The 27093-nt window shown below is 36.7% G+C and overlaps 3 protein-coding genes across 4 annotated transcripts in view; 1 reads left to right on the top strand and 2 right to left on the bottom strand.

Annotated features, from left to right (window-relative positions):
• Positions 1-27093, top strand: part of syn2b (synapsin IIb) — a 121500-nt gene that overhangs the window by 34427 nt on the left and 59980 nt on the right. The window contains exons 2-5 of the mRNA XM_051123036.1: positions 4589-4646; positions 9629-9720; positions 11504-11660; positions 14163-14252. Coding sequence (XP_050978993.1) covers positions 4589-4646; positions 9629-9720; positions 11504-11660; positions 14163-14252 — 397 coding nt within the window. The remainder of the gene's footprint in view (positions 1-4588; positions 4647-9628; positions 9721-11503; positions 11661-14162; positions 14253-27093) is intronic.
• LOC127173278 (metalloproteinase inhibitor 3-like) lies at positions 287-18016 on the bottom strand. Of its 2 annotated transcripts, none has more exons than XM_051123043.1 (5): positions 17787-18016; positions 17212-17282; positions 17027-17123; positions 16370-16491; positions 287-492 (listed from the first exon to the last, which is right to left on the bottom strand). In XM_051123043.1, exons 1-5 carry the CDS (start codon positions 17920-17922, stop codon positions 406-408), a joined length of 513 nt encoding a protein of 170 aa, XP_050979000.1. In that variant the 5' UTR covers positions 17923-18016; the 3' UTR covers positions 287-405. The 2 variants fall into 2 exon arrangements, with proteins under 2 accessions (XP_050979000.1, XP_050979001.1); XM_051123044.1 differs by lacking the exon at positions 287-492 and adding an exon at positions 15281-15916 and having other exon boundaries at positions 17787-18015.
• Positions 23427-25540, bottom strand: LOC127173282 (metalloproteinase inhibitor 1-like). The gene is made up of 5 exons (XM_051123051.1): positions 25152-25540; positions 24794-24864; positions 24598-24694; positions 23754-23852; positions 23427-23606 (listed from the first exon to the last, which is right to left on the bottom strand). The coding sequence occupies exons 1-4, from the start codon at positions 25285-25287 to the stop codon at positions 23755-23757; spliced, it is 402 nt and encodes a 133-aa protein (XP_050979008.1). The 5' UTR covers positions 25288-25540; the 3' UTR covers positions 23427-23606; position 23754.

Consider the following 27093-nt stretch of genomic DNA (forward strand, 5'->3'; position numbering starts at 1 on the left):
AGGAGGGCTTAAAATCGCTTTCCATTTTCAGAGGGTGAAAACTGGGTGGGGAAATATGCCCTTTTTGCTCAGGGACATCCTGCAGCTTGAAACAAGCTTGACACTGTCTTTATTGCTGCAGGGTTTCAAAGTCACATCACTTTTTAATATTATTTACAATCACATGCGCAAATTTAATGATAAAATGGATTGTTCTGCTTCTGGTCAATACGTTGCTCCAGTTGTTGTAAAATACACAATATAGTAACAGCAAGCAATTGTTTTAATGAAATTTGACACCCAGTTTATTTATTTATTTATTTATTCATATGACTCCGCTGTTTAATCACTGGCTCTCTGGAAAGAATTATCCAGAATATTCCAGTATGGCAATGAGCTCAGATCTTCAGTTTTAGCAAAGGGCTGTTAGCTTCTGCTGAATTGGCAATGGACCAGAAAGAAAAACTGACAACCTTTTCTTTCCATTTTTTCTTGCGGTTTTCGTCCGCCAACCTGCAGGAAAAAAAATAATGACTTAATTACCAAATGTTCAGCAAGACTCCTTGAGCGCACCATCAAACAACCATGTCAGGAGCAATGGCAGGGTTAACCTGAAAGATTAATAACTGCTGTCAGAGCATTTTACTGCTCACTGGCTTCTCTTCATTTTGTGATACTACAGTACAAGAACACTGTTTCTACTGTGGAAACATTATGATCAGTTACAGATGTAGTTTCTAGTAGTTAATTTTAGTGGACTGAAAAATGTAGAGGATTTAGATATGAATGAATAGAAATGAAATAAAATAATAGTACACAGACTAAAGAAAATAAGTCTGGTGCATGATTTGAGGAATAATTATAGTTCCTAAGCAATAGTAACTAGTCACTGTCACGGTGCATAAAATAAACTTGTGTTGGTATATTTTTGTGTTCAATTTGAAAGCGGTCTAAAGTTAATAAAGCAGAGCAGTTTTTCTGACTGTAGCCAGACTCCCTGTAGTTTATGGCAACAGAGATCGCTGAAGCAGCGTCTGTGAAGGTTCACTGGTCATGAACACCATCACATGTATGAGTTCCTCCCCTGATGGCAGCCAACTGCTGCTTTGATTAGTGCAGGACTGTAGCGTGTGTGTCGTGACTTTATGCTCGATATCATATATGGTAAGATTGATGAGTCTATGAAGAACCTTTGACATCCATGGAACCTTCCTATTGCACAATAAGCTCTTTAGATTATTAAAATGTTCTTCACACCAAAAAAAAAAAGTTTCTGTTCACTTAAAGGCTCTTTGGGGAACCAAAAATGATTATTCTATGGCATTGCCATAAAATTACACTTTTGGAAGTGTTATTTTTAATAGTGTATCCACCTTTTTCTTTTGTAAATCTTATGGGTTTGGCTTCTGGTCTCATGCGCGTTCAGCTATTTTTAGCTGTACAAAACAGCTTGTTTTGCTGCTTGATATGAGGTGGCTAATTCATATAAATTCATACGACCTCACTAGTACAAAATCATACGATTTTAGTGAAAACTATTTTACGAGTTGCACAATACATATGAATTTGTACGAAGCCATTTCATTACACCTAACCCCACCCCTAAACCTACCCGTCACTGAAATCGTACAAATTCGTACAGTTGAGGGCGTATGAATTAGCCACCTCGTAAAATATATATGAATTGGTCATGAGATAGTGATTTTTTTTAATGTATTATCTTAACTATGAAGACACTGGTTTGTAGTGCAAACAGTTTTACCATTTAATGCACATTGTTATTGTTCTCTTATTTCCCTATAGCAGCTAATGAACCAGTCTCACCTATAGGCTTACTTCTGCATTAAAAATATAAGGTGGATAGTTGCTTGTGTTCATATTCTCTGGCAGTGTAGCACTCAGCCTATAGCAGCTTTACGCCTTTCTTCCTTGCAGGTCTGGGAATTCTCTTGCATTTCATGACAACATATATTAGTGTTTGCCTGCAGCCAGTCTGTTCTCTAACAGACAGCTGCTATCTTATTTATTTATTTACTCACAAATGCTACCGCTGACATAGAAAAAAGCCCATGCATAGTACTAGAGTGCTGATCCTCCTGTATGATGTTTATCAGAGCAGAACTTCCACAGTGACGATGGAGTGAAGTGGGTGCTGTTGCTATGTGGTTGCTATGCTGTTTTGTCCTTTCTTCTGCTTTTCGGTTACTAGATTGTTATGATTGGTTTCCTGGTAACACTTTGTGGTTGCTAAGGTGCTCTGAATGGTTTTAGTGCATTCAGGTATTCTGGGTGGTTGTACCATTCAAAAGGTGAGAGAATAGAAATAGTAATAGGCTACATGCCTTAGTGAGAAACTGGCATTACTCCTGTTCAGAGTGGGAAGGAAATGTAATAGTTTACAGATTACAAGTTACCCTATTTAAAATCTAACAAGTACTGTAACTATTTCGATTACTTTATTAAAGTAATGTAACTGTTTACATTTGATTACTTTTAGATTACATTTCTTCATTTCTAATGAGTGTTAATCATTTTGAAACATTTAAAGCAGACAGGGTTAACCTTACAGTAGTACTCACCTGATTACTGACAGACTTTTCAAAATCCTTCATCACTTAATCATTTAATATTAAAAGACAGCCACCACAAAATCAGACTTTAGCACCTCTTTTTACTTTGAGATCATTCTGAGGTTAAATATAGATATAAAATCAAATCAAATATTTGCATAGCTATGACAAGAAACACTGGCATCTAACAATGCAAAACTGTTAATCTTAAAAAAATACAGCATATACATCATAACAAATAGGATTTTAAACAGTTATCAAATAAGCATATGTCCTACTCTGTGTCCTAAACTCCTGGTGTCTCTTATTTTAGTGCAGTCAGTGCAATTTGGGAAAGAAATCAATAAAATCAGTATGTGTGAAAATATTCAGACGTAACCCCCTTTGTAATCGTTAACATGTTTATTTTTTTTCTCAGTAACTGTAACAGATTACGGTTACTTTTATTTTGTAATTAAATACATAATTCATTACATGTAACTAGTTACTCCCCAGCACTGCTCCTGTTCATATTTGTTTTCATCGTGGTATCAACAGAGCCTAAAGCAGCATCTCTTTAATCTAAACGGTTACCATTTTATTTCTACTTTCCCATAAGCGCCACCTGCTGTCAGACTTACATTTTCATTCAGCCTCTCTGCCGGTTATGTTGAGACCAATGCGAAAATTTCTATAAATGTATTTATTGTAAATCTTACCATTAGATGGACAGCAAGCTAATATGCATTCTAAAAATCTCAAAACTTCAGATAATAGCAAATAAATGTATAATTTATTATTTTGACTCATCCTTTTCTAAAAATCTATTTAAAAGCTGTTATCATTTTATAAAACATTTTAGTCAAAACTTTTTTTTAACATTTAGTATGTTAGTCGCCAATATTTTTGTATGTTTAATATTCTGCAGTTATTTTAATGTTAATATTTAATGTTTATGAATACAAAAAGTGCATAGTGCTGCTAATTTTGTTGTTTTCTGCTTTCATAAACATGGTGAAATGATTTCAGTGTGTGTATCAGTACTTTTTGAACATTTCCAGCACATTTTAGTCTGTATAATGGTGATTTGTGTTACGAAAGTTTTATTAGTTTCATCTCACTACACAATCTAAACACTGTGGAAAACTCATCATTGTTGGTTTTGCACTTTGGGATTGTTTCTAATCTGGTCCAAACAGCTTCTGTTTGATGAGACACAGGTGTTTTGCTTTCAATGCTGCCAAAATTAAAATCCACCGAATGGTGCTGTCAGCATGCTTCACTGGCACTGGACATTGAACAATTATATTGTGCCAAACATTCCTGAATTAGTATTAAATGAATTTGTGTATTGAGGATGCTGCCATCTGTATGATATGACATGATGTTGTATTTCCTTTAGATGGCAGCATTGCATAATCAGTCATTGTTTCTGGTCTGCATCCAGAAATGCAATGGACACAGCTGCAGTGCAAACATCTCTTCTGACCTGTATTACGGGAACATTTTATACTGAGATTGTGTCAGAGTGTTATTGCTTCACATTAACTGTTAATATTGCATTATGTGCTTGAACGTTATGTAAAAGCAAAGAACGATATGTTGAGTGTGAGCCAGTCAGCGTTGCTTTTTTAGCACAGTAATAAAGAGGGGTAAAGACATGGATCACACCAGATATCCTTCTATCCTTCCAGATACAGATAGCCTTCTTTCCTTCTTTTATATATTTTCTCTGGCCTGTTTTGTGCTTGCCCATATAACACCCAAACACAAGTTAAAGCGAGTGAAAGAAAACATGAATGAGATCCAAAAATGTACATACTTATCAAATAGAAGTGCAAAATCCAATGATTGGAATGCTGCATCAAAACAGCAGCTGTTTGCATTGCTATCATTTCTCAGCCGCCAGCTCTGCAATTATGCAGTTTGTTTATTTGATTGTTTTTTCTAGTCATTATAGCAGCAGGGTTGTAAATGATGTTGAACTGTTTTTGCATAAACTGATTAAACAACACTACAAACATGCATGAAATGATTCATGAATATTTTTTGTCTTCCAGGGCAAAGATTTTTCGTGGGAAGAAGGTCCAAGGAGATTATGATGTCAAAGTTGAGCAGGTAAAGTGTTTATTATAGCTTCAGACCAGGGGTGTCAAACTCAGTTCCTGGAGGGCCACAGCCCTGCAAAGTTTCATTCCAATTCTGCTCCAACACACAAACCATGTAATAGCTAAACTCTGCAGGGCTGTGGCCCTCCAGGAACTGAGTTGACACCCCTGCTTTAGACCTAGCTGTTATTCTCAATTTGATCACACAAACCATGGCAACTTTCAACCAATTTGCTAACACCCACAAACAAGTTTCTATAAACTATTAATTTGTTGTGCATACTGCATCCTTTCCACGCATGATGTAATACATTTCTAGTAAGTCATTTGTTTGTCCTCACCAGAAGTAAAATACTGTGTGCCACACAAATTGAGGCAGTGAGAATGGATATGATGTGTGAAATACAGAAATATAGTGGATTGGGATTTTGGAGCAATGAGATTTCACTTTGATGCTGCAGAAATATAAACCAAACAACTATCAAAACATCTGTTCCGTCATTGTGATTAAATGTTTAAACAGCTTGCTGACTTGATTGCATTACTGGAGGCCGTTGTAGTAAAAATAATGGCCCCATGAAGAACTTTTTAACAACCAGGGAACCTGTCAAGTTTCTTTATAGTGGTAAAAAGGTTCTTTACACCATTAAATTATTCTTCACACCAAGAAAATAATGTGATAAGAAGTGATCACTGAAAGGTGCTTTGAGGAATCATAAATGGTTCTTCTATGGCAGGGGTGTCAAACTCCAACCCTAATTAAATACACCTGATCCGCCTAATCAGGCTTATTTTTGGGGCAAAAAGCTTCATTCTCCATTGATGGTCATTCCAACATATGTTTGTATTCTAGATATTTTGCCAGTAGCAGTTTTTGTTAAAAGCGTGAATTTGACTTTCGGTCTGACTAAGAAAGCCTGCAACAATATAATTGGATATTTTATTACCAATGAATGACCATTCTGCAATAATTAAGCAAATAAAATATGAGACAGCTTCCCATAGCCAGTTTTATTGTGTCTGCATATAAACCTCAAATTTTACTGCTCTCATTGCGTAACGGATGAGTGTTAACAAGCCCACAATGATGAGAAGGAAGGGAACAGTTACGGGACATGATTCACACCTACTGGTATGTATTGTGTTTAAAAATCATAAGCTTTAATTAATATGACTAATGTGATTACAAGTGTATGACTCTGCCTCCTGAATTATGCAATACACATAATTAGCAAAACAAGGCGGTGTTACATTCATTTACTATAGAAAATATGTCATTTTCCCCTCTGAAGTTGTTTGCAAAAACCATTCTCCTAAGAGTTAAAAGAATAGTTCAGATTGAAAAATATTACAGGTTGTGCAAGTTCAGGTGTCAGTGATGCCAGATTACACCATTAGTGTCATAACCAAATGGCAGTTTGATTTTGCAATGGACAATGATTTTGGAGATCTGCCTTAAACAGGATGATTTTCAGATAAATGCTGTTAACGCCTTAGCAGATGGTGTTGTCAGATAAAATGCAGCTGTTAAATTTAAAATTGAGCTATTAAGTTATTAAATGTTAATAAATAATGATGAAAACTTTAAATAAACTTCACAAGGATCTACAGAACTGCATGCAGACAGGAACTCCTGTAATCCTTAATTGTTCAGGTGTTTAGTAATGGTATTAATCTTACTCTTTTATTAGTTGATTTCTTCTTTAAAAATATAATTAATAAAAATGTACATAACTTGATGCTTATTATTATTATTAAAAAAAAAAGGTTTTGTTGAGGAACATGTATGCACTTGTAATGCCACGCCAGCAGAGGGAGCCCTCACCCATGGACTGACTGTTACTGCTCCCTCTGCTGCTTCATTGGTTACTTCCTGTTTGTTGGCCATATAAGGAGGCCTAAACCAAACAGACTCCGTGAAGTATTGTTTTGCTTGTGTGGACTCTGCCAAGCGTTTTTCCTATTTCATTGCCTTGTTTTGCTATTTTCACGGTTTTGTTTCTTGTCATAGTTTTGCCTTGTTTTTGCCATTGTTTTGTTCTGTTTCATTGCCATAGTTTTTGCCTAGTTTCATAGCCTTGTTTATTTGTTACTTTTGGACTGCTCACTTGGACCTTGACCTTCTGCCTGTTTATTTTGGATCTTGCTTTTGTCTTGCCTACGTGTTACTGTTTGTTTAGAGATCAACCCTGCCTTTCTTGACTACGCTGTGTTTTAATAAAGCTTGCATCTGGATCTTACACGCTTCCCTGGAGTCCCGTTACAGCACTATTTTGTGTTCGAAGAGACAACACACTTGGGTAGCCTATAAAAGTAATATTAATATAAAAAATAATAAATATATTGTGTTTTGTCATGGTCATGATTATAACAGGAGACATTACATATTTGGGCAACACTTTTTTTTTAAAGTTTACTTTAGACATATTGCTATCAGTATCTTTGCAACTACAGTACATGTCAACTATCACTCATTAGATTATTAGTAGACCATCTGCGTAGAATATTCTACTCTAACCTAACAGTCTACTAATGCTCTAATGCAGTGGTTCCCAACCACGTTCCTGGAGGCCCCACAGCACTGCACATTTTGCATCTCTCCTTTGTCTGACATACCCATTTCAGGTCTTGGAGTCTCTTTGAATTGTCATGGTGTTGCTCGCTACTAGAGAACACATATACAGACACAAGACTGGACAGAGAACCTAGGAACAAACAGGAACTAATATACAGGGGATAATTAAGGAACGCAGGTGCAGAGAATAATGAATTAACTTAACAAGACCAGGAAACAGACCATATAAGGAAACACAGGAACTAAAGCAGGGGAAAAACACGGAACACAAATCCACACTGACATAACGACCCCCTCCGGAAGGCGCGTCCTCGAGCCACATAACATCCTATGGGGAGGGGGGGGTGGGCGCTCCAGGACCCATGGGGGATCAGGCAGTTCAGGGGGGCCATGGCGGAACAGGAAACTCAGGAAACCATGACGGGACAGGCAGTCTCAGGAGCAATGACGAATCAGAGAGTTCAGGGGGCCATGGCGGAGCAGGGAACTCAGGAGGCCATGGTGGAGCAGGGAACTCAGTAGGCTAAGGCTGAATAGCCTCCATGGCCTCTGCCTTGGCCTTGGCCCTCGGCCCTCGGCCCGATCACTACAGCCAAACCCCTATAGCCCCCCCCATCCCAAAAATACTTGGGGGAATTTACGGGTCTAGAGGTCTTCCTGGCCGGGGACTCAGTCATGGCGACCTTCCTGGCCGGGGACTCAGGCAAGGCTGGGCTGGGGATCTCCCATCTTCAAGCCCGCCGCTCTTAGCAGCCAAGCACGCTGGCAGCGTCATTAATAAACCCGCTGCTCTCTCAGGCCTGCTGGCCGTTAGTCTGCTGAGCCAGGAGATGGCCACCAAGCCTGAGTCCCTGGCCAAGATGGCCACCTCGCCAGAACTTGGGAACTCTGGAACGGTTCTGGAGGCTGGGGCTGGTTCTGGATTGTGGCCGGACACTTTCCGGACATCGGAGGATCCCTTCCCTCTAGCTCAGTCCTGTGGTGTCTGGCAGGTCCACGGGCCTATTGTAATTGGCCCCAATCCAGAATAGAGAGTTGAGCGTGGTAAATACACTGTTTTTAACAGTTTTCGCAGATATGTATAAACACGTATCATTTTGAAAATGTTGCCGTGTATACATGAAACTTTAAAAACGCAAGGGAAAATTTGTTTTTGACTACATTGTTGTCATGTAAAGTAGCCTAATACACATTGGCCACAGTTAACCATATCATTTTATTCAATACTTTTTGCAGCCTCCTTTTGGTTAGATAACAGCTTTAAGTCTTCACCTATAATGCCTGATAAGTTTAGAAAACATCCTTCATATAGAATCTCTCCAGATTCCAGGTCCATATTGGTGTTTTTTCTCTTCATTTCACCCCACTCGTTTTCTGTAGGGTCCAGGTCAGGGAACTGGGTTGACCATGACAGAAACTTGGTTTTGTTCTCAGTGACCCCTTTTATTTTGACGTGTTTGTGGATCATTGTCCTGTTGGAGGATCTAACCATGGCCCATTATAAGATTTCTAGCAGGGACAGCCAGTTTTTTTTTTTGTTTTGTTTTTTAATAAATGTTGGTATTTGTTAGAATCCATGATGCCATCTATCTGAACAACATATCCAGGATCTATGGCAGAAAAATAGGCCCACAACATTAAAGATACAGCAGTATATTTCACTGTACACATGGGGTACTTTTTTATCATTGTGTGCACCAAACCCATCATGTGTACACAAGGATAAAAAAGTGTTTGCTGCTAAAAAGCTAATTTTTAAATTCCATCTGACCATAGAAGTCCCGTTCGAAGTTCCAGTAGTGTGTAGCAAATGAATATGAAATTTTTGAATAAAAGATCAAATGGACAAATAATGCAGATGTATTTTTACAGCCTTCTTTGGTCATATTTACCATATCATATTTAACATCATATTTACATACCATAGGGTATGAATAATTTTGAGCACAACTGTATATATATATATATATAGAGAGAGAGAGAGAGAGAGAGAGAGAGAGAGAGAGAGATTCTTAAACAACAAGGTCAGTCTTTTAGTCTGTGGTATTTTCAGCTGATGCACAAATCTTCTCTAATCTTCTCTTCTTCTTTCCCATCCATAATCACAATAAGCCTTGTGTTTTTTTTTTGTTTTTTTTTTTTACTTCTGATTAGAAACAAATGCTCAACTTTCAAATTCTGTTAATTTTAACACAAAATCCAATCATTAATTGCCATTTTGGCACTCTTTTGATGTGCCGTGGTGGATTGCTGCCTTGTTTGCTTGTGGATTGCTTGTAAAGCTAAAGCAGTGACGCAGTGCACACATGAACCAGTCCTCTCTTTGGCTTTACTACAGGTTACAGCATCAGAACATTCAAAGGTGTGGATCAAAATAAAGTGTAACCAATATATTGTATGTTTCTTTTTCGTTTCAGGCCGAGTTCTCAGAGATCAACCTTGTGGCTCATGCTAATGGTACATGCAGTGTGGACATGCAAGTGGTCAGAAATGGAACAAAAGTGGTTCGGTGAGTTCAACATAATCATCAGAAAATCAATTTGATGTTAGCACTGTTAAATTAACCAACAAACCATTCTGACAGTAACTTATGTCAAGCTGATGTTTTGTGGTATAATCCGTGTGCTAGCTTTGCATCTGTATTTGCTATTTGTAACGTACAAAACCAGCATCACATAGAATATACCATACGTTCATATGTTCTGGGGGAAAAAACCAAACACTCTTTTAGTGCCACTCAGTGGACATTTCTGTTGGAAACTGCATTGATATGTACTTATTGGTATGTATTTTGTGTCTCTTGAAGAAGTTCTCACAGGTATATTTTCGTCATGAGATCAGGTTGGTATGTTTATATGACCACACAAACATCTACAACAATTGTTGTAGATCTACAACAATCTACAATTGCTCCATATGTGTTTTATGGCCTTATTTCAGTGACTTCACAATCTTAGTTTTCCACTATAACCACGCATACGCTTTGTTTTCTCAAAAACACAAACATGTACATTCATGCTGCTCACATATTATTGTAGCCCAGTTAGTGCTGAATACAGTGTAATGAGACTTTAGCTATTACAGTTTTTCTCAATCGATTTGACACTTTTCTCCGATGTACTTGTTCTCAAAACAATTAACACAGCCATCCAAACACAAAATTATCTTGACCAAACAGTTCAACTTTACTGCAAAATGAAGCACTGCAATTTCTAATAATGCATTTATTAAAAGTAGATATTAACATCAAATCTATAGGCGTGTTCTCTATTGATTATAAAACACATTCAGCTGTAGATGCACAAAAATATATGTTTATTGAAATTCTTCAACAGGGAGATTTGTTTTATATATATAGAGTTCAGATACACAACCAACTAAAAGCCATCTCGGTCAAAAATGAGATAATGATACTGAGTGAATGCTCCTGACACATAGTATATGTCCATCAAATACTTTTACTTCAAACTCACTAACTTCATATATTTCATAAATTCCAGCCTGAACTCTTTTTTGGACACTTTTGTTTATTTTATGTTTAATAAAAGCCTCTCCGAGGCCTGACGTCACGCCCACTGTGTCTGTTTTTTGCTCCTCCCGCCACAGAAAGTAAATTGAAATTTTAAAACAAACCCCAAATCAAAAACATAAATAAATAACACAGATAAAAGAAATCTCCTCATATAAACAAACTAAGGCTTTGCCTGTGCTCTTTCTGTCTAAAATTAAAAGCAACCTCTGTATTTTAATCCAAACAAAGATGCTGGATACATGCAACATGAGCAGTTTTTGAAGTAAATTAAAGAATATAATTTCAAAAACTGAAACAAAAACAGTACTGTCTTGACTTTCGTTGATGTTTTAAAAAAGTTTAAGAAAAAAGTAAATAAACAATGTCAAGCGAATGGCAAGTGAAATTGTGAAACATGTTTTGTTCTCTGTTTCAAGATTCACTGCGATGTTTATTATTTTTCATGTAAATGTCTACTTTTTATACAAATTTGTGTTGTGTCTTCAAACAGAAAATAGTCCAAATGTTCTTCATGATTATCTTTAAAAGAAGTCTTAAAAAGGTATTATCTGTTGACAAATAAAGCTTGAGATTAAAGTGTATTTATTATTAATTATATTTTTAAAGAGGAAGTCAGTTATTTTTTAAATGTGGTTTTGCCCAATAGGGTTATTATAGTATAACACAGTACATACGTAAATAAACACAGCTCCTTTGAAATGTTAAACAGATAACAGACTGATACTTTTGCTCCTCTCTCGAAATATTATTGTTTACACAGGTCCTTCAAGCCTGACTTTGTCTTAGTGCGACAGCATGCTTATAGCATGGCACAGAATGAAGACTTCCGCAATATAATCATCGGTTTGCAGTATGCCGGGATCCCCAGCGTCAACTCCCTGGAGTCCATTTACAACCTCTGTGACAAGCCATGGGCTGTAAGTAGACGTTTCGTTTGGTACTGTGTATTTCTTTGAAATAAATAAATAAATCTATCAGTGTGAGGAGCATTAAAACATCCTAACAGTTTCTGAGGCTACTTTACAAGAATGAACATGTGCTGTAGGGATGCCCTGATAAGTTTTTTTCGTGTCCCGATCTCCACACACTGTATAAAGATATTGGTATATGTGAACATATCATAATGGTAGATATTGTAAGCACTGTGGTCACAATTATGACAACAAAAACCTAATGTATTTTATATGTACAATAAGCAGAATAATTGCAACATAAAAGGGAAAAAGTGGGTATGAGGTTAGAAAGCATGAAGCTTGCGGTGTCGAAATGAAGCAAGACGCAACCCATAACATTATGACAACGACGTCTCAGTCTGATAGCAGATAAAAGTAAAAGGTAAATTAGAGCTGGACGATATGGCCAAAACAATTATCACAATAATTATTATTTTTTTATATATATCAGTCTATATCAATAATTATCGTGATAAATTTCAAATATTTATTTCTTTCAACTTTAAAGGCAGATTTTTGCTCCTAACTGATAGCTGTAGGAACTAGACCATTAATAGTGGTTTTAAAATACTCACACCTACGTTTGGTGAATATACCAACAAAAAAAGGAAAAATACACACACACACACACACACACACACACAGATATATATATATATAGATAGATAGATATATAGATAAATAGACAGACAGACAGACAGATAGATAGATAGATAGATAGATAGATAGATAGATAGATAGATGCTTAGGTGTGATTTCTTTTGAGTGTGTGTATATTTAAATATATATATAATATGTAACTACATGCACTGTGCACTAGAGGTCGACCGATATTGGATTTTACCGATACCGATAACTAGGTTGGACCACACTGGCTGATACTGATTTATGACTGATAGTTTTTAAAATGGATACAGAAAATAAATAGTGTAATAGTGTAAAATAAATACAAATGGACTCACATTGTAAAGTGCTACCATTACATCAACAATCAAGTTAAAGATGTCCATCTTTAAATATCTACGCAAAGGTCCACAGTATTGAAATTACATACATATGGATTTTGTATACTTTCACAATTTAACTGCTTCTATTCCAGAACATTTGTGGTGAACAGAACATCTAATCAAAATATAAAAATATGTTAGTCACACACAGGCAAAATCAGCTATCCGATATCACATACACTGGACACGTCGCGTTCAATTCAAGTGGTGGTCTAAAAGACTTTATTTGATCATCAAATAGGCAAAAGTATGCTGCTATCCTTTCTCCACTAATGCAGCATCTAGTCAACAAATTCATCGCTTAGTAATGACATGAAAACATGCACTACAGTATACTGTACACACCGTTTCGTTGTCAATGTTTTAAATTAGCCTTGTCACGTGTCTAAACAAACGGCACATGCTAGAGGCCACTCTCGTGCTGTAATAACAAAGATTATGGGGACTTTGCTGTGTAATGACGACCTTCTCAGCCGCTCCAGCAACGGATCCAACCTGTTGCACTATCGGCATGGATTTTGCCGATAACCGATAGTTCCGCCAATCAATTATCGGTGCCGATTAATCGGCAAAGCCGATACATCGGTCAGCCTCTACTGTGCACTGTGTTCTCTATTTTTTGATGTAGTGTCTAATGAATGATCTGTAGTGCGTATAGTACTGACAAATATGTGTATGATTTGAAAGCTTTGTTTGATTTTGAGTAAAGGTGAAATGGTTTTGAAGCGATTGTTTGATTTTGCCAGAAAAGTCAGGGGTTCTGTGAATTTAGTTTGAACATTTGGATTTGTGTTTAAGGTTTTGAGAAAATTAGTGATATTTTTAAAAAAATGTGTACAGAAAACTGTAAAATGCAATATGAATATCCCACATTTCTGCCACAAAACCATGGTGCAGTTAGTGTTACTACAGTAAATCCATGGTAAATGAGACGATATGTAGATTGACAAGTCTTCTGGCTGTTTCGTTGCACACAGTGTTTCTCCTGGTTGTCAGTGGTGTTTCATCTGGCTTTAAACTAATTTAAATCACCAAGTCATTTGTGTTCTTTGCTAAATTCAAGCGCTTCACACTGGATCTCACAGCTCTGTTTAGTGCTCGCATCAGCGAAACTCATCAGCGAGTAAATTCATCTGCTCTAGTAAGCTCGTGCTGCTCTACCGTTCAAACTTTAAGCCGAGCGGATAAATGCTCTGTGGTGCAGTTTAAATGAGTAGTGCTGTTTCATTCCGTTTTTGGTGCATAAACATTATATCAAACATTTGTCAAACTCTTGTAATTGTAATTAATTTTAAATAGTGTTTTTTTTTTCTTTTTTTTTTTTTTTAAATCTGGCCATCTGAATGTAATGTATAATCATGTATAATTGTGAGTTCAGATCAGACCACATTGTGGCATGGACACTGCTAAATGACACTTTCAACACATCAAGTTCACTTGATTTTCTGTTTTCTCCCAGTTTGCTCAACTGATTAGCATCTACAAGAAACTGGGAGCAGATAAATTCCCTCTTGTTGACCAGTCATTCTACTCAAACTACAGGGACATGGTAAGTACAAAACAACCTTGTTTTGCATTCATTTCAAACCAGAGCAGTGAACAGATGATTTTGATGAAGAACAAAATGCATTATGTATTTAGCTACAGCAACACATATGTCCAAAAAGTTCCAGTTTGGTCACATCACTCCATAAAACCCTCCTCCAGAAATCCACAGGTCTATCCAAATGAATTTTAGCACGTTCCATTCAGTTTTTTGTTCTTCTTGGTCAAAAGTGGTATTCAGCAAAATGCCCCAACATGAAAGCCATGCTTGTCTTGTGTTCATCTTATACTCTGCATTGAAATGTTTTCCTCCTTTCGCTGGGTCATCTTGCAAGCCAAGCTGTACATTTAGCTGTACACTGCAGGTTTTTCTCAGTTGCTTTGATCAAACATTTTATAATATTGTGCTTTTTTTTGTTTAACACCCTCAAAGGTTTTTTGGTACAGTACACTTTAACCTAGGGAATAAGGCTGCCAGCTGTGTCAGTACAAACTTTTAATGTCTTAGAAATCTTTGTGTAGCCTTAGACTTTCTAGTATGAAAACTATTTCTTCTCTATAGCTTTTGTGAGAGCTCTGTTGACTTACCATATTTGCTACTCAATTTCAGCACATGCATGGGCTAAATGTATGTATGTGTAACACTCCAAGCTAATTGTGTTTTAAGACTATTTTGTTCCCTACCATAAAAATAAGCAACTTAAAATGGCAATGTTGAATAGGGGTTGAATAATTATGACAGCTGTGGTATTAAAAAATCCTATAACTCAAAAACAGTACATTATATATTGATATTATCACTTTTAATATGCCAGTAAACTGTTGTAGATGCAATTTTTATGAAGTCATTTGTATTTGTAAAGTACTGCAGTCTCTGGGGGGGTTGAATAATTTCGATTTCGATTTTGGTTATTATTATTATTGTTTATCCGCGATGTACTGTTTGCAGGTTTCCTGTAGACGTAAACCAGTTGATCTTTGTACTAATGAAAATCCAAAGTTCTTTAAAACTAAAGTCAGACTGTGCTTTATGATAAACAAATCCATTAGTTTATTTGTTGTCAGGAAGTGCACACAGTCTATCTCAGTAGCGCCCCATTTATGCAGAGCATAAACACTGCGTCATTATAACTCTATAATTCTATTTCAAAATCATTATCAGCTTTCTGCATTGTGCAAACAAGCTAATGTGTTGTTTCTGTGGTTTCTAGTGAAGTTGGTTGTGGAAGTTGGTGGCTTGTTGATGTTGCTGTATATAACTGTCGTTACAGTTTTTAAATTAAACTGTTTCTTTTTTAACCTTGATGCTCATCAAGTGAAAAAATCAATACCAGATGAATGCATTTTATATAAGCGATTGCTACTAAGAACATCCAAATTTATATAAACATACTTGCATACAATTTCCATTAAATACACAGACATTTTCACATACAAAACAGTTTAATGATTACATAATTCTATATCGCCATGATAACAGTGTTTTGTATGTAATTGTTGACTGCATTGCAAAGCTTCAGTAAAATGTTTAAATTCATTTAAAACATGTTCTAAGCATTCTAAGCATTTTGAAAAACGAAAGGGCAAACTTCCACGCTGGTGAATGGCTGATGCACTTGGTCTTCAGGGCGTTTTGATCAAAAAGGACACTTCAGTACAGGGCTAGATCTGTAGAGATCACAGTTTGAGAGATGACTGAACTCTTATCTATGCTTATAACATGACAACAACTGTTTTACTACTTTAAAAATGACAATAAATCAATAATGACAGTTTGTGGCTGGCACAAGGGCTGCAAGTAGAAATTAGTATGCAAATGAACCTTCCTTCTCTGCCTAGAAAGTTTAATCATAAGAAGTGTTGAGAACTTCCTGTATGGCATCTGGAATGTGCTTTTCAAACTAATTTATGTTTTAAATATGGAACTCTTTTGACATACGTAGTCTGATCATGATCTGAACCCAGGATTTGCAACAATGCACAGTATGTGTTTGGCAGCATCCAAAATGGCAGAATATTTTGTTGGGCAAAAATTAAAGCCAGTGGGTTTCGACATCGCTGAACTCTGTATAATTCAGACTTTGGTAAATTTTATTGTAAGAATATGATTTAGATTATTACCTTAATACAGTCACAGCCTGTCGGACACATGCGGAGGTACTGCTTTTCATCTGAGGAGACACTGTCCCAGTGCTTTGCAAGGTCACATGAATTAACAAAGATCATTCCATCACTGACATTTCCTTTGGTGGAAAAAGCAAACATTTTTTCTTATGTATCTTTATTAATGTTACATATGAAGCTCATTTTACAATATATACAAAAAGGAACATGCAGTTTAATTGTTCTGACTGGAATATACATGACTTTTAAAATCTGAACACATTCTAAACACTACACCGACTGGTAGAGAGGAAAATGAATACACAACTGTGGGTTACAAACTAACAGACTCTGAACTCATTCCAAACACCACAAACTCCCACAGAAACATGTGCCTTGTTGCTAGGAGATGCATGATACGTGAAAATATGTAGTTTATAATCAACTCAAAATATCAAATGTGTGATATTTTCTAATATGATGGAATCAGAGTCTGAAGCTAAAAAATTTAAGTTGAATAACTGAATACACTATGTGATTTTCTGTGAAAGCTGTCAACTCAAACTGCCCAAATTTTGCCTTCTGGTTCTGACTTTCAGCAACCATTGTCAACTTATCCAGGGGCTAAAAATCTGTATAATGTATTCCAGCCTTAAAAGATGTTCACAATTTTACCTGACAGCAGATACTCCTTATTTTCCAGATAGATTTCACATGAATCATGATGTGAGTAGATGACCCGAATTGGCTTTTTGTTGACATGCTTAAATCGCTGGGAATTACAAGAAAATATTTCTTGTTAAGAGACTTTATTGGCAAATTTTGAGTTTGAAAATGATGTGGCAAATACATTTTCTCACCTTGATCATATTGATACTGTATGCAGTTAGTTGATTGTTTTTCACCTGTCCAGTGATCTTAGCTCGAAACACTATTTGGAAAAATAGATGTAACAAAAATGTGTTAATTTTTTTTTTTTTTTAATGTTCCTGGATCACATTACACTTTTACATTTTGTCCAAAGCAAAAACACATGTTCATATTTTACTTTTTAAGATAAAACACAAAAGAAGATACTTTTGAAATAAGATTTGGTAAGGGAACCAAACAACATAGGAGCCCATTAAAAAGCTCTCAAAATATCTTCCTTTGTGTTCAAGAAAGTCATATAGGTTTATATAGGTTTAAGTCACTAAGATTTCTTGCACTATAATTAAGGAAATCTACTAACTTTCAAGTTTATGGCTTACGGTTTATTTTTATAGTGGTTTGATCACGGTACTCTCTATAAACCTTATGTGTAACTACTGTAAATGAGCTGAAATGCAAGAAACATCTTGTAACATTTGATTTCAAAACAGCATACAACCTACAAATTTGTATAAGGCAGCTATAGCTGTTCAATTTTAATTAGCTATGCATGTGTTTGACATACCTGTGTCAGAATGGCACAACGCCTGTTGCAGTTCTTTTGGAACACATCTGCAGCCCTCGGCCACCTGCTTGTTCAGTCCCACAGAGAGGAAGAACAGCAGCCCTAGAGTCACAGCAGCTGACAGCGGCAGGCCCATCCTCACACTCACACTCTTACAGCACAAGATTAAACAATATACTCACGTTCTTGGCCAACTAGAGTCTCTCTCTCTCTCTCTCTCTCTCAAAAGATATCTAAATCGTAGTGGCATCTTATATAGCTCTTATGTCTCCCACCCATCTAACCTCAAAAACCCCACCTCTTGTACAAACACGCACATCAACACTGAAGTGTGTTCATGAAGAACAGGCTTGTAAAAATCAATTCCTGGACGGCTACAGCCCTGCAGAGTTTCGTTCCAACCCGTCTCCAACACACCTCCCATGAGTTGACCTGATTAGCTAGATTAGGTGTGTTTAATTAGGGTTGGAGCTGAACTGTGGCCCTCCAGGAACTGAGTTTGACACCCCTAATGAAGAGTCTAGTTCTGCATAATGCATTAAAGATTGAGCAACAACCACGATGGCCGAGAGAGCTCCACGTGCTGCAAATGAAAAAAACACAAATACAGATGTGCTGCAAACAAACAAAAAACAGAAACAGCCTATATACAGGTGCGTCTTAAAAATTTTGAATATCATGAAAAAGTTTTTTATTTATTGTAATTTATTTCAAAAAATGAAATTTTCATATATTCTAGATTCATTATATTTAAAGTAAAACATTTCAAAAGTTTTTTGTTTGTTTGTTTGTTTTAATTTTGGTGATTAGAGTATACAGCTCATGAAAGTAAAAAAAAAATCCAGTATCTCAAAATATTAGAATATTTACATTTGAGTTTCATTAAATGTCCATCCCTACAGTATAAATTCTGGGTATCTCTTGTTCTTTGAAACCAGAATAATGGGGAAGACTGCTGACTTCGCAATGGTCCAGAAGACAATCATTGTCACCCTCCACAAAGAGGGTAAGTCACAGATGGTCATTATTGAAAGGGGTGGCTGTTTATATAGTGCTTTATCAAAGCATTTTAAATGCATGGTTGACTGGAAGGAAGAAAATGTCAAGCAAAGGCAATTCAAGCACTTGGGAGAGCTTCATAAGAAGTGGAATGAGGCCGGAGTCAGCGCATCAAGAGTCACTACGCTTAGACGTCTTCAGGAAAAGGGCTACCAAGCCACTTCTGAAACTGAAACAATGTCAGAAGCATCTTACCTGAGCTAAGGAGAAAAAGAACTGAACTGTTGCTCAGTGATCCAAAGTCCTCTTTTTAGATAAAAGTACATTTTGCATTTCATGTTGAAATCATGGTCCCAGAGTCTGGAGGAAGACTGGAGAGGCACAGAATCCAAGCTGCTTGAAGTCCAGTGTGAAGTTCCTGAAGTCAGTGATGATTTGGGGTGCCGTGACGTCTGCTGGTAATGGTCCATGGTGTTTTATCAAGTCAGTGCAGCCACCAGGAGATTTTGGAGCACTTTATGCTTCCATCTGCTGACAAGTTTTATGGAGATGCTGATTTCCTTTAGTTTCCTTTTCCTTTAGACTTTAGTACCTGCCCACAGTGCCAAAATAATTTCCAAGTGGTCTGATGACCATGATCTTACTGTGCTTGATTGGCCAGCCAACATGCCTGGCCTGAATCCCATATGGAATGTATGGGATATTTTCAAGAGAAAGATGAGAAACCAAATAAACCAACAATACAGATGAGCTGAAGGCTCAATAGTGCCTCAGCAGTGCCACAGGCTGATCGCTTCCATCCCACACCCCACTGATGCTGTAATTTGTGCTAAAGGAGCCCCCGACCAAGTATTGAGTCGATAAATGAACATACTGAATGAAATGAAAAGAACTTGAACTTTTCTGGATTCTTGACTTTTTTTTTATAAGCTATGCCCTAATCATATATATTATTACTAAGGTTACTACACTTGTACTATAATAAAACCATGGTTAATTTGTGGTTAAGTTATGTATATTAAAATGATGATGTGGGTGCTCCTGGATGCAGGTCAATCTGGATGGTTAGAATGAAACGCAGTTAGAAAGCTTGGGTTAAAGACATCCTATCATGGTACCCATGATCTTTCTTCAGGCAGGTATACCTCCCAGACAAGGAAAGGAAAAGTAAAAGGATGTGACATGTCACCAAGTATGGTGTCCCATACTATGAATACAGTACTTTGTGCTCTTTATTTCACCCATCCAAGTGCACACATATTCACAGCATTGAGTAGCCATTTGCTGTGGTGCTCAGGGAGCAGTTGGGGGTTCAGTACCTTGCTCAACGGTCTCATCCATGGTTGTGGTAAGAGTTTACTGGTCATTTATTCCCACCTACAATCTTCGTTGATTCTGATAGGTAATCGTATTCCTATAGGTAGCCATAGATCAGCTGAGAGTCAACTGATGCAAGCTTGACATGACCTGTCAGAAGTAATGCTATGCTTGATTTATAGATTAATCTTCTGTAAAAGCTGGCGAACCCTGAAAATCTTTGTAGTTCCTGGATGGTTGAGGGAGAGGGCCAATTGCTGACTGCTTGTACCTTCTCCTGCTCCATCTTAATACCATCAGCACTGATAATGTAACCCAGGAATTAAATAGATGGCTTATAGAACTCACATTTCTCAAGCTTGAGGTAAGGGCTGTTCACATTGTATAACTCGATATTCATAGTTTCTTGTTGGTGTGATGAAGGCGGTCTTCCATTCATCTCCCCTCTGTTTTAGGATGAGATTGTATGGGCCATGGGCAGTGGTACATCCTCCGTGGCCTTCTGTTCTAATAAATAATAAATGGTAAATAATAGATAAACTCTCCCTTTGGGCAAAGGTGCACTTAGTTGAAGGTTGCACCCACTTGAAGGCACAGCTTATCTTAGATGCAAGTTGTTTTTCTGAACACATCCTGGAACACCTGATATTCCACTAGGATGACATCCTTCTATGTTGGAGTGGTTAAGGATAAGTGTGCCGAATGGCCTTGGAGCCATGGGCATCCCAGAATGATGTCAGTGGTTGAGCCTTCCAGCACCAGCCGAGAAATTGCTTCCACATGTAGACGTCCTAGATGGAGGTTGACAGTACGTGTGCTATGTGTTATAATGCCTTGTGTCCAAGTGGCCTACCCAGGATGGAATAGACATTTAGAGTTTCCTTGCAGGGGATTTTTGTGATGTTGAGTCAAAGGAGGAGTCTTCCAGAGAGGAAATTCTCATTCTCAGAGTCACTGAGGGCCTTGGCTGTAACAGATAGGTAGGCTGTAATTGTGGTTGTAATCATAGGATTAGACTAGATCACACTCTTTGATAAATGGGGTGGTTGTACAGTACAGCCAGGCAGAAGGTGGAATTATTTTATAGAATTACGCTCGGATGCTAATTTGCCTATGAGGGAGCACTGAAGTAGGAAACCTGTGCCATGCAGTCCTCCACTGTAACCAAGTATGCAACTGGATGAACCATGGGACTGGCAAGATGATCAGAGAAAGAAGTGGAGAGTGGTGGTTGAAGTGTTTGACTGGAGCTGATTAACTGAGTTGGCAATGTTATCATTGTCAGCTGAAGAAGCAGCCCCAGCAACCTCCATATTCTTGCAGTCTGGCCTGCTGTCATGTGAAATGGAGGACAGGCACAAGGATGAATCAACTTAGTGCTGTAATCGGCAAATCTTCAGATTACAGTAATTTCAGTAAGTGCTATTGTTGAATATTTACGTTAACTTAGTGTCACACCTCAGGGAGTTGTAGTTGTTTTTTTGTTCCCTGACTTAGTTTCCCTGTCTGTGTCTGATTATGTAATTTGGTTCAGGTGTGTCTTGTTAATTATCCTCATTTGCTTTACTATTTAAGTTCCAGTCTGTTTAGTGTATGTTTTCCCGTATTACCTGCCAGCCTTCTGTGGATTATCTCTGTGTGGATTAATAAAAGTCTGTTTTTTGTTATTCATCTTCTTCATGTGTTTATTAAACACAGCACACGTGACACTTATATTGAATTAAAAGACTTTATCCATTTCTGGCAACAGCACCTTTTTTGTGCTGGAAAGAAGTACACATATTTATATGTGTTGACTAACACACTAAAGTACTTGATTAGAATTTGAACTAATATTAAATATTACATTTAAAGTGAATGTATTTTAAATGTTATTACCAATGTGTAACTGCAAATGTATTTAAATACATGCCATACTTAAAATAGAAATGGAATTAATATGTATTTTAGTTTATCATATTTGCTTGCCAGTGCATTCAACAGTTCACTTTAACCCTATTTCTAAGACAATTATGTAGTAATAAAGTAATGAAGTAATCATATCATATATATATAAATATGTATTTAAATGCTGTTTGCAGTAGATGGGTCAAAAAAGAACTCTAAAGTTCATCTAACTGCATTTGACATAATTTAAAATATAATACATTGAGATTAACATGCATAAGCATAACATTCAAAAACATTACATGAAGTCTATTCAAAAGTGCTTGTGTGATAAGTTGGTATACTCAAATAAACAAAATGGTATACTCAAATAAACAAAATTCATACACTACATGGTTGAGTATATAGTGCATAAGTACTTAGTGTATAGTGCGTCATTTGGGATGCAGCTACAGATATGTGGGTAACTAAATGCCCACAGGCATATGTTGGAGACCACAGGTTTATTTGGATATTTTGGTTATTATTATTTAAATGCAAAGTACAGTTTGCAGTTTTCCTGTAGACATAAAGCCATCCAATGTTCACCATATGCAAAGACGGTGTATGGGGGCCCTTTTCTCATCATCTCATGAGCCATGCCATTTATTGTCTTATGAAATTGTCTTATGTCAGCACACTTTACATGTGTTTAGAGTAGGATAAGAATTTTAATCACTGGCTCTGTAACATATTGTTACTCTTATCAGTCTTATGTAGGCAAATGCAGACTATGCACACCAGTTCTCACCTACACTCTTAGGGGAAAAAAGTTGTTTCCCTTTTGTTTTCCCATTTTGTTTGCTTTTCCTCTCTTCCCTCATTTTTGTTTGGACATTGTGTATGTCGTGTCTGTCTCAACTTGAAAAACCACATGCTGTTCCTACGGAGACACCTGTGGGTGTGATGTGGCTCATGAGGAACACATTATTGTGTGCATTTCACACAATAACAACAACAACAATAATAATAATAATAATCAAAGGCAGAGCAACCAGGGCCCCTCACATGACAGAGCCCTATGCACACAGTCCCCCCTTATATTACACACTGAATTGAAGTGAAATATAAGCAATATTTTAGTTGAAAGTTTAAATACAAAAATGCTAATTTTATATACATAATAATTCTGTGGATTCTAGTGAAGTAGACATCTTGATGTAACAATTTCCTGTTGTCTGATGTGGCTGAAAGGAACCTTAAATGTTTTTGTTTGTGTTCCTTTTTAACCCAATGCTCATCAGAAGATAAACATAAAAAACAATACCAGATTTTCCACTAAAAACATCCAAATTTATGCTAACATGCATATACATGTTAACCTAAATATAACCTACATATAATTCCCATTAAATACACACAGACGTTTTCACATACAAAACAGTTTAATGGTTAATTGCATAACTCCATGATAACAGTTTTTTGTATGTATTTTTGGCTGCATTGCAAAGCTTAAGTAAAATGTTTAAATTCATTTAAACATGTTCAAAGCGTTCTAAGCATTATAAAAAACAAAAGGGCAAACTTCTGCACTGATGAATGGCTGATCCACTGGCACGCTCCAGTACAGGATGAGATCTGTAGAGATACACAGTTTGAGAGATGACTGAACTCTTATCTATGCTTATAACATGACAACAACTACTTTACAAAACTACAGTAAATTCAGACTATGGTGAATTATTATTGTAAGAATATGAGATATTAAGAATATTAGATTATTACCTCACAGCCATTCTGATACAGGGATTGAGGAGATACTGTCCCAATGCTTCACAAGGCTGCTACACATATTAACAGACATCACTCCATTCGTGACATTTCCTAAGGTGGAAAAAACATTTTTCGTATGTATCACTAAAGCACTAAAGCTCATTTTACAATACATACAACTTTTTTGTTCCTAGAGATGTCGTCACTTATTGAACCCTCATATTCTGTGATATTCTTTAGTGTTTTGGGGGTTTGAGGTCCTGGATAATATTAATCTTTTCCTTGAGCAGTGTAACATCACTGAGGACATTTACTGTTTACTAATGAAGTATGTTATCAAGTTCTTAAATGTGTCTGTTGTTTTGTTTTGTTTTTGAGGTATTAAAAGGGAACATGCGGCTTTATTGATCTGACTGGAATACTCTACATGACTTAAAATCTCAACAGATTCTAAACACTACACTCACTTTGTAAATGTTACAGATGAAAAATGGATATAATACACAACTGAGGTTTGCAAACGAATAGATTCTACTATTACCAAACACAACAAACCCACACAGAAACATGTGCCTTGTTGCTAGGAGATGCATGATAAGTGAAAATAATGTGTGCTTTAAAATCATCTCAGGATGGAATCAGAGTCTGAAGCTAAAAAACTGAAGTTGAATAGCTAAGCTGAACTTCAGCACTGTGTGATTTTCTGTGAAATCTGTCAGCTCAAACTGCCCAAAATTTGCACTGGCTCTTATTTTTAGCAACTTGTCCAGACTGAAAAGGTGTTCATAACCAGCATCAGGAATCAGGGTGTTCAGTTTCAACTCAAAATCTGACTTCAGATGATTAATGATTTTACCTCCCAGCAGATACTCCTCGTTTTGCAGATTGATACCACATGTACCTGGAGATGAGACGATGAACTGAACTGGATTTGTGTCAACATACTTAAATGTCTGGAAAGAAAAAAAAATACAAGAAAACATTTATTTTTAAGATTTTTTTTTGGCAAATTTTGAATTTGTATACATGATATGGCAAGTACATTTTCTCACCTTGATAATTTCAAAACTGTATGACTTTAATTTAGTCTCTTTCACTTGTCCAGTGATCTTAGCTTGAATCACTAATTGGTAGAACAGACAGATATAACAACAAAAAAATTATTTATTCATTTTTTGACGTTCCTGCATTATATTACATTTTGTCCGAAGCAAAAACATATGTTCATATGTTACATTTAAAGTTTGCCAAGATTAAACACAAAAGAACACACTTGAAAGAATTGCAAATTAACTGAAATGCAAGAAATATCTCATAACATCTGATTTTAAAGCAGCATACAACCTACAGATTTGTTTACAGCACCTATAGCTGTTCATGATTAATTAGATATGCATGTGTTTGACATACCTGTGTCAGAATCACAGTACAGCTGTTGCGGTCGTCTTTGAAAACATCTGCAGCCTTTGACCACCTGCTCATTCAGTCCAACAGACAGGAAGAACAGCAGCCCTAGAGTCACAGCAGCAGACAGCGGGACACCCATCCTCACACTCACACTCTTACAGCACAAGATTAAACAATATACTCACGTTCTTGGCCAACTAGAGTTTCTCTCTCTCTCTCTCCAAAAATCTCTAAATCGTAGTGGACATCTTATATAGCTCTTATGTCTCCCACCCATCTAACCTCACAAGCCCCACCTCTTGTACAGATGCACATCAACACTCAAGTGTGTTCATGAAGAGCAGGGCTGTTAAACTCATTTCCCGGAGGACCACAGCCCTAAAGAGTTTCGTTCCAACCCAACTGCAACAGACAAACCATGCAGTTTTCAAATAAGCCTGAATGACCTGATTAGCTGGATCAGGTGTGTTTAATTAGGGTTGGAGTAACTCTGCATATTGTTTCTCTAATCAGTCTTGTATTCATTTATCCACAACCTGCCTGTATACACACTGCATTTCAGTATAATGCCTCTATAATGCAGTTTCAAAATCATTATCAGCTTTGTATTATCTGCATTGTACAGACAAGCTAATATGTTGTTACTATGGTTTCTAGTGAAGTAGACATCTTGATGTAACATACACATTCATGTTGTCTGATGTGGCTGTGGTTCTGTTAAAAGGATCCTTAAACATTTTTGTTTGTTGTTACAATTTTTTGAAAATTAAACTTTAACCCCAATGCTCAACAGAAAAGTAAAAAACAGTACCAGATTTGCCACTAAGAACATCCAAATTTATATAAGCATACTTACATACAATTCCCATTACATACACACAGATGCTTTCACATATTGTAACGCCACGCCAGCAAAGGGAGCTCTCACCTAGTACTGTTTGTTACCGCTCCCTCTGCTTGCTCTGTGGTTACTTCCTGTTTGGCAGCCATAAAAAGAGGGTCATGCCAAACAGAACCTTGCGGAGTATTGTTTTGCTGATGCGGACTCTACCAAGCGGTTTCCTTGTCTGTCATTGTCTTGTTTCTTTGTAGTTATTTCTATTGTCACTGTTTCATTGCCGTAGTTTTTGCCTTGTTTCATTGCCTTGTTAATTTTGTTACTTTGGGCTGCTCTCTTGGATTTCAACCTTGGACTGTTTTGCCTGTTTTATGATTGTTTCGCTGACAGTTTTTATGATTGTTTCGCTGATTGTTTGACCCTCGCCTGTGTTTTGGATTACGCTTTTGTCTTGCCCTTGGATGTTACTGTTTGCTGGTGTCCAACCCTGCCTGTCTTGACCACGATCTGTGAAATAAAGCACGCATTTGGATCTATCAGAGCACTCAAAAAAGTCAACTAGCCACTTACTTAATTCAAATATGTCTGATTAACGAGAATAAAACAAATTTACTTATGTTAAGTGATTCATTCTTGTTATTTGAAACTAAATTAAGAAATAATCAAATGAATTAGATAAGAACTTGTTGATTCAATGAGACTGAGGCACTTCAGATCAACGACTCTCTCTGGTGAGTCACTGCACATGCTCAGCACTGGGGCAGAAACACACGGGTACACACTCAAAAAAATATTTCAGCCTAAACTTAAACTTTATGTAATTCAATTACATACAAAATTTCCATGCATTTAGATTACATAGTTTTAATTTAAACAAATCAATTAAACTTAATGTGATTCAAATGCATCAGTCTTACGTGAATGAAACAGGTAAAGTTTATGTAATATTTCCCAGTGTTAAACAAACCCTGCTCAGTGTTCATGTGTTTCCACACTACACACTCAAAAAAATATGTTGAATGAACATGATTTAATCGTAGCACCCATTATGCATCTAAACAAATCAATTAAACTTAATGTGATTCAAATGCATCAGTCTTACATGAA

The sequence above is a fragment of the Labeo rohita genome, chromosome 11 (assembly GCF_022985175.1).
Source record: "Labeo rohita strain BAU-BD-2019 chromosome 11, IGBB_LRoh.1.0, whole genome shotgun sequence".
In the NCBI taxonomy this organism is placed as follows: Eukaryota; Metazoa; Chordata; class Actinopteri; order Cypriniformes; family Cyprinidae; genus Labeo; species Labeo rohita.

Bases quoted from the DNA above. Each gene is read 5' to 3' on its own strand.
- LOC127173282 (XM_051123051.1), bottom strand. From the start codon at position 25,287: ATGGGTGTCCCGCTGTCTGCTGCTGTGACTCTAGGGCTGCTGTTCTTC. The intron at 24,865-25,151 runs GTATGTCAAACA...TCTACCAATTAG, and splicing joins GTACTGTGATTCTGACACAG to TGATTCAAGCTAAGATCACT. The intron at 24,695-24,793 runs GTGAGAAAATGT...TTTTCTTTCCAG, and splicing joins ACAGTTTTGAAATTATCAAG to ACATTTAAGTATGTTGACAC.
- LOC127173278 (XM_051123043.1), bottom strand. From the start codon at position 17,922: ATGGGCCTGCCGCTGTCAGCTGCTGTGACTCTAGGGCTGCTGTTCTTC. The intron at 17,124-17,211 runs GTGAGAAAATGT...TGTAATTCCCAG, and splicing joins ACAGTATCAATATGATCAAG to CGATTTAAGCATGTCAACAA. The intron at 16,492-17,026 runs GTAAAATTGTGA...TTTCCACCAAAG, and splicing joins TAAGGAGTATCTGCTGTCAG to GAAATGTCAGTGATGGAATG.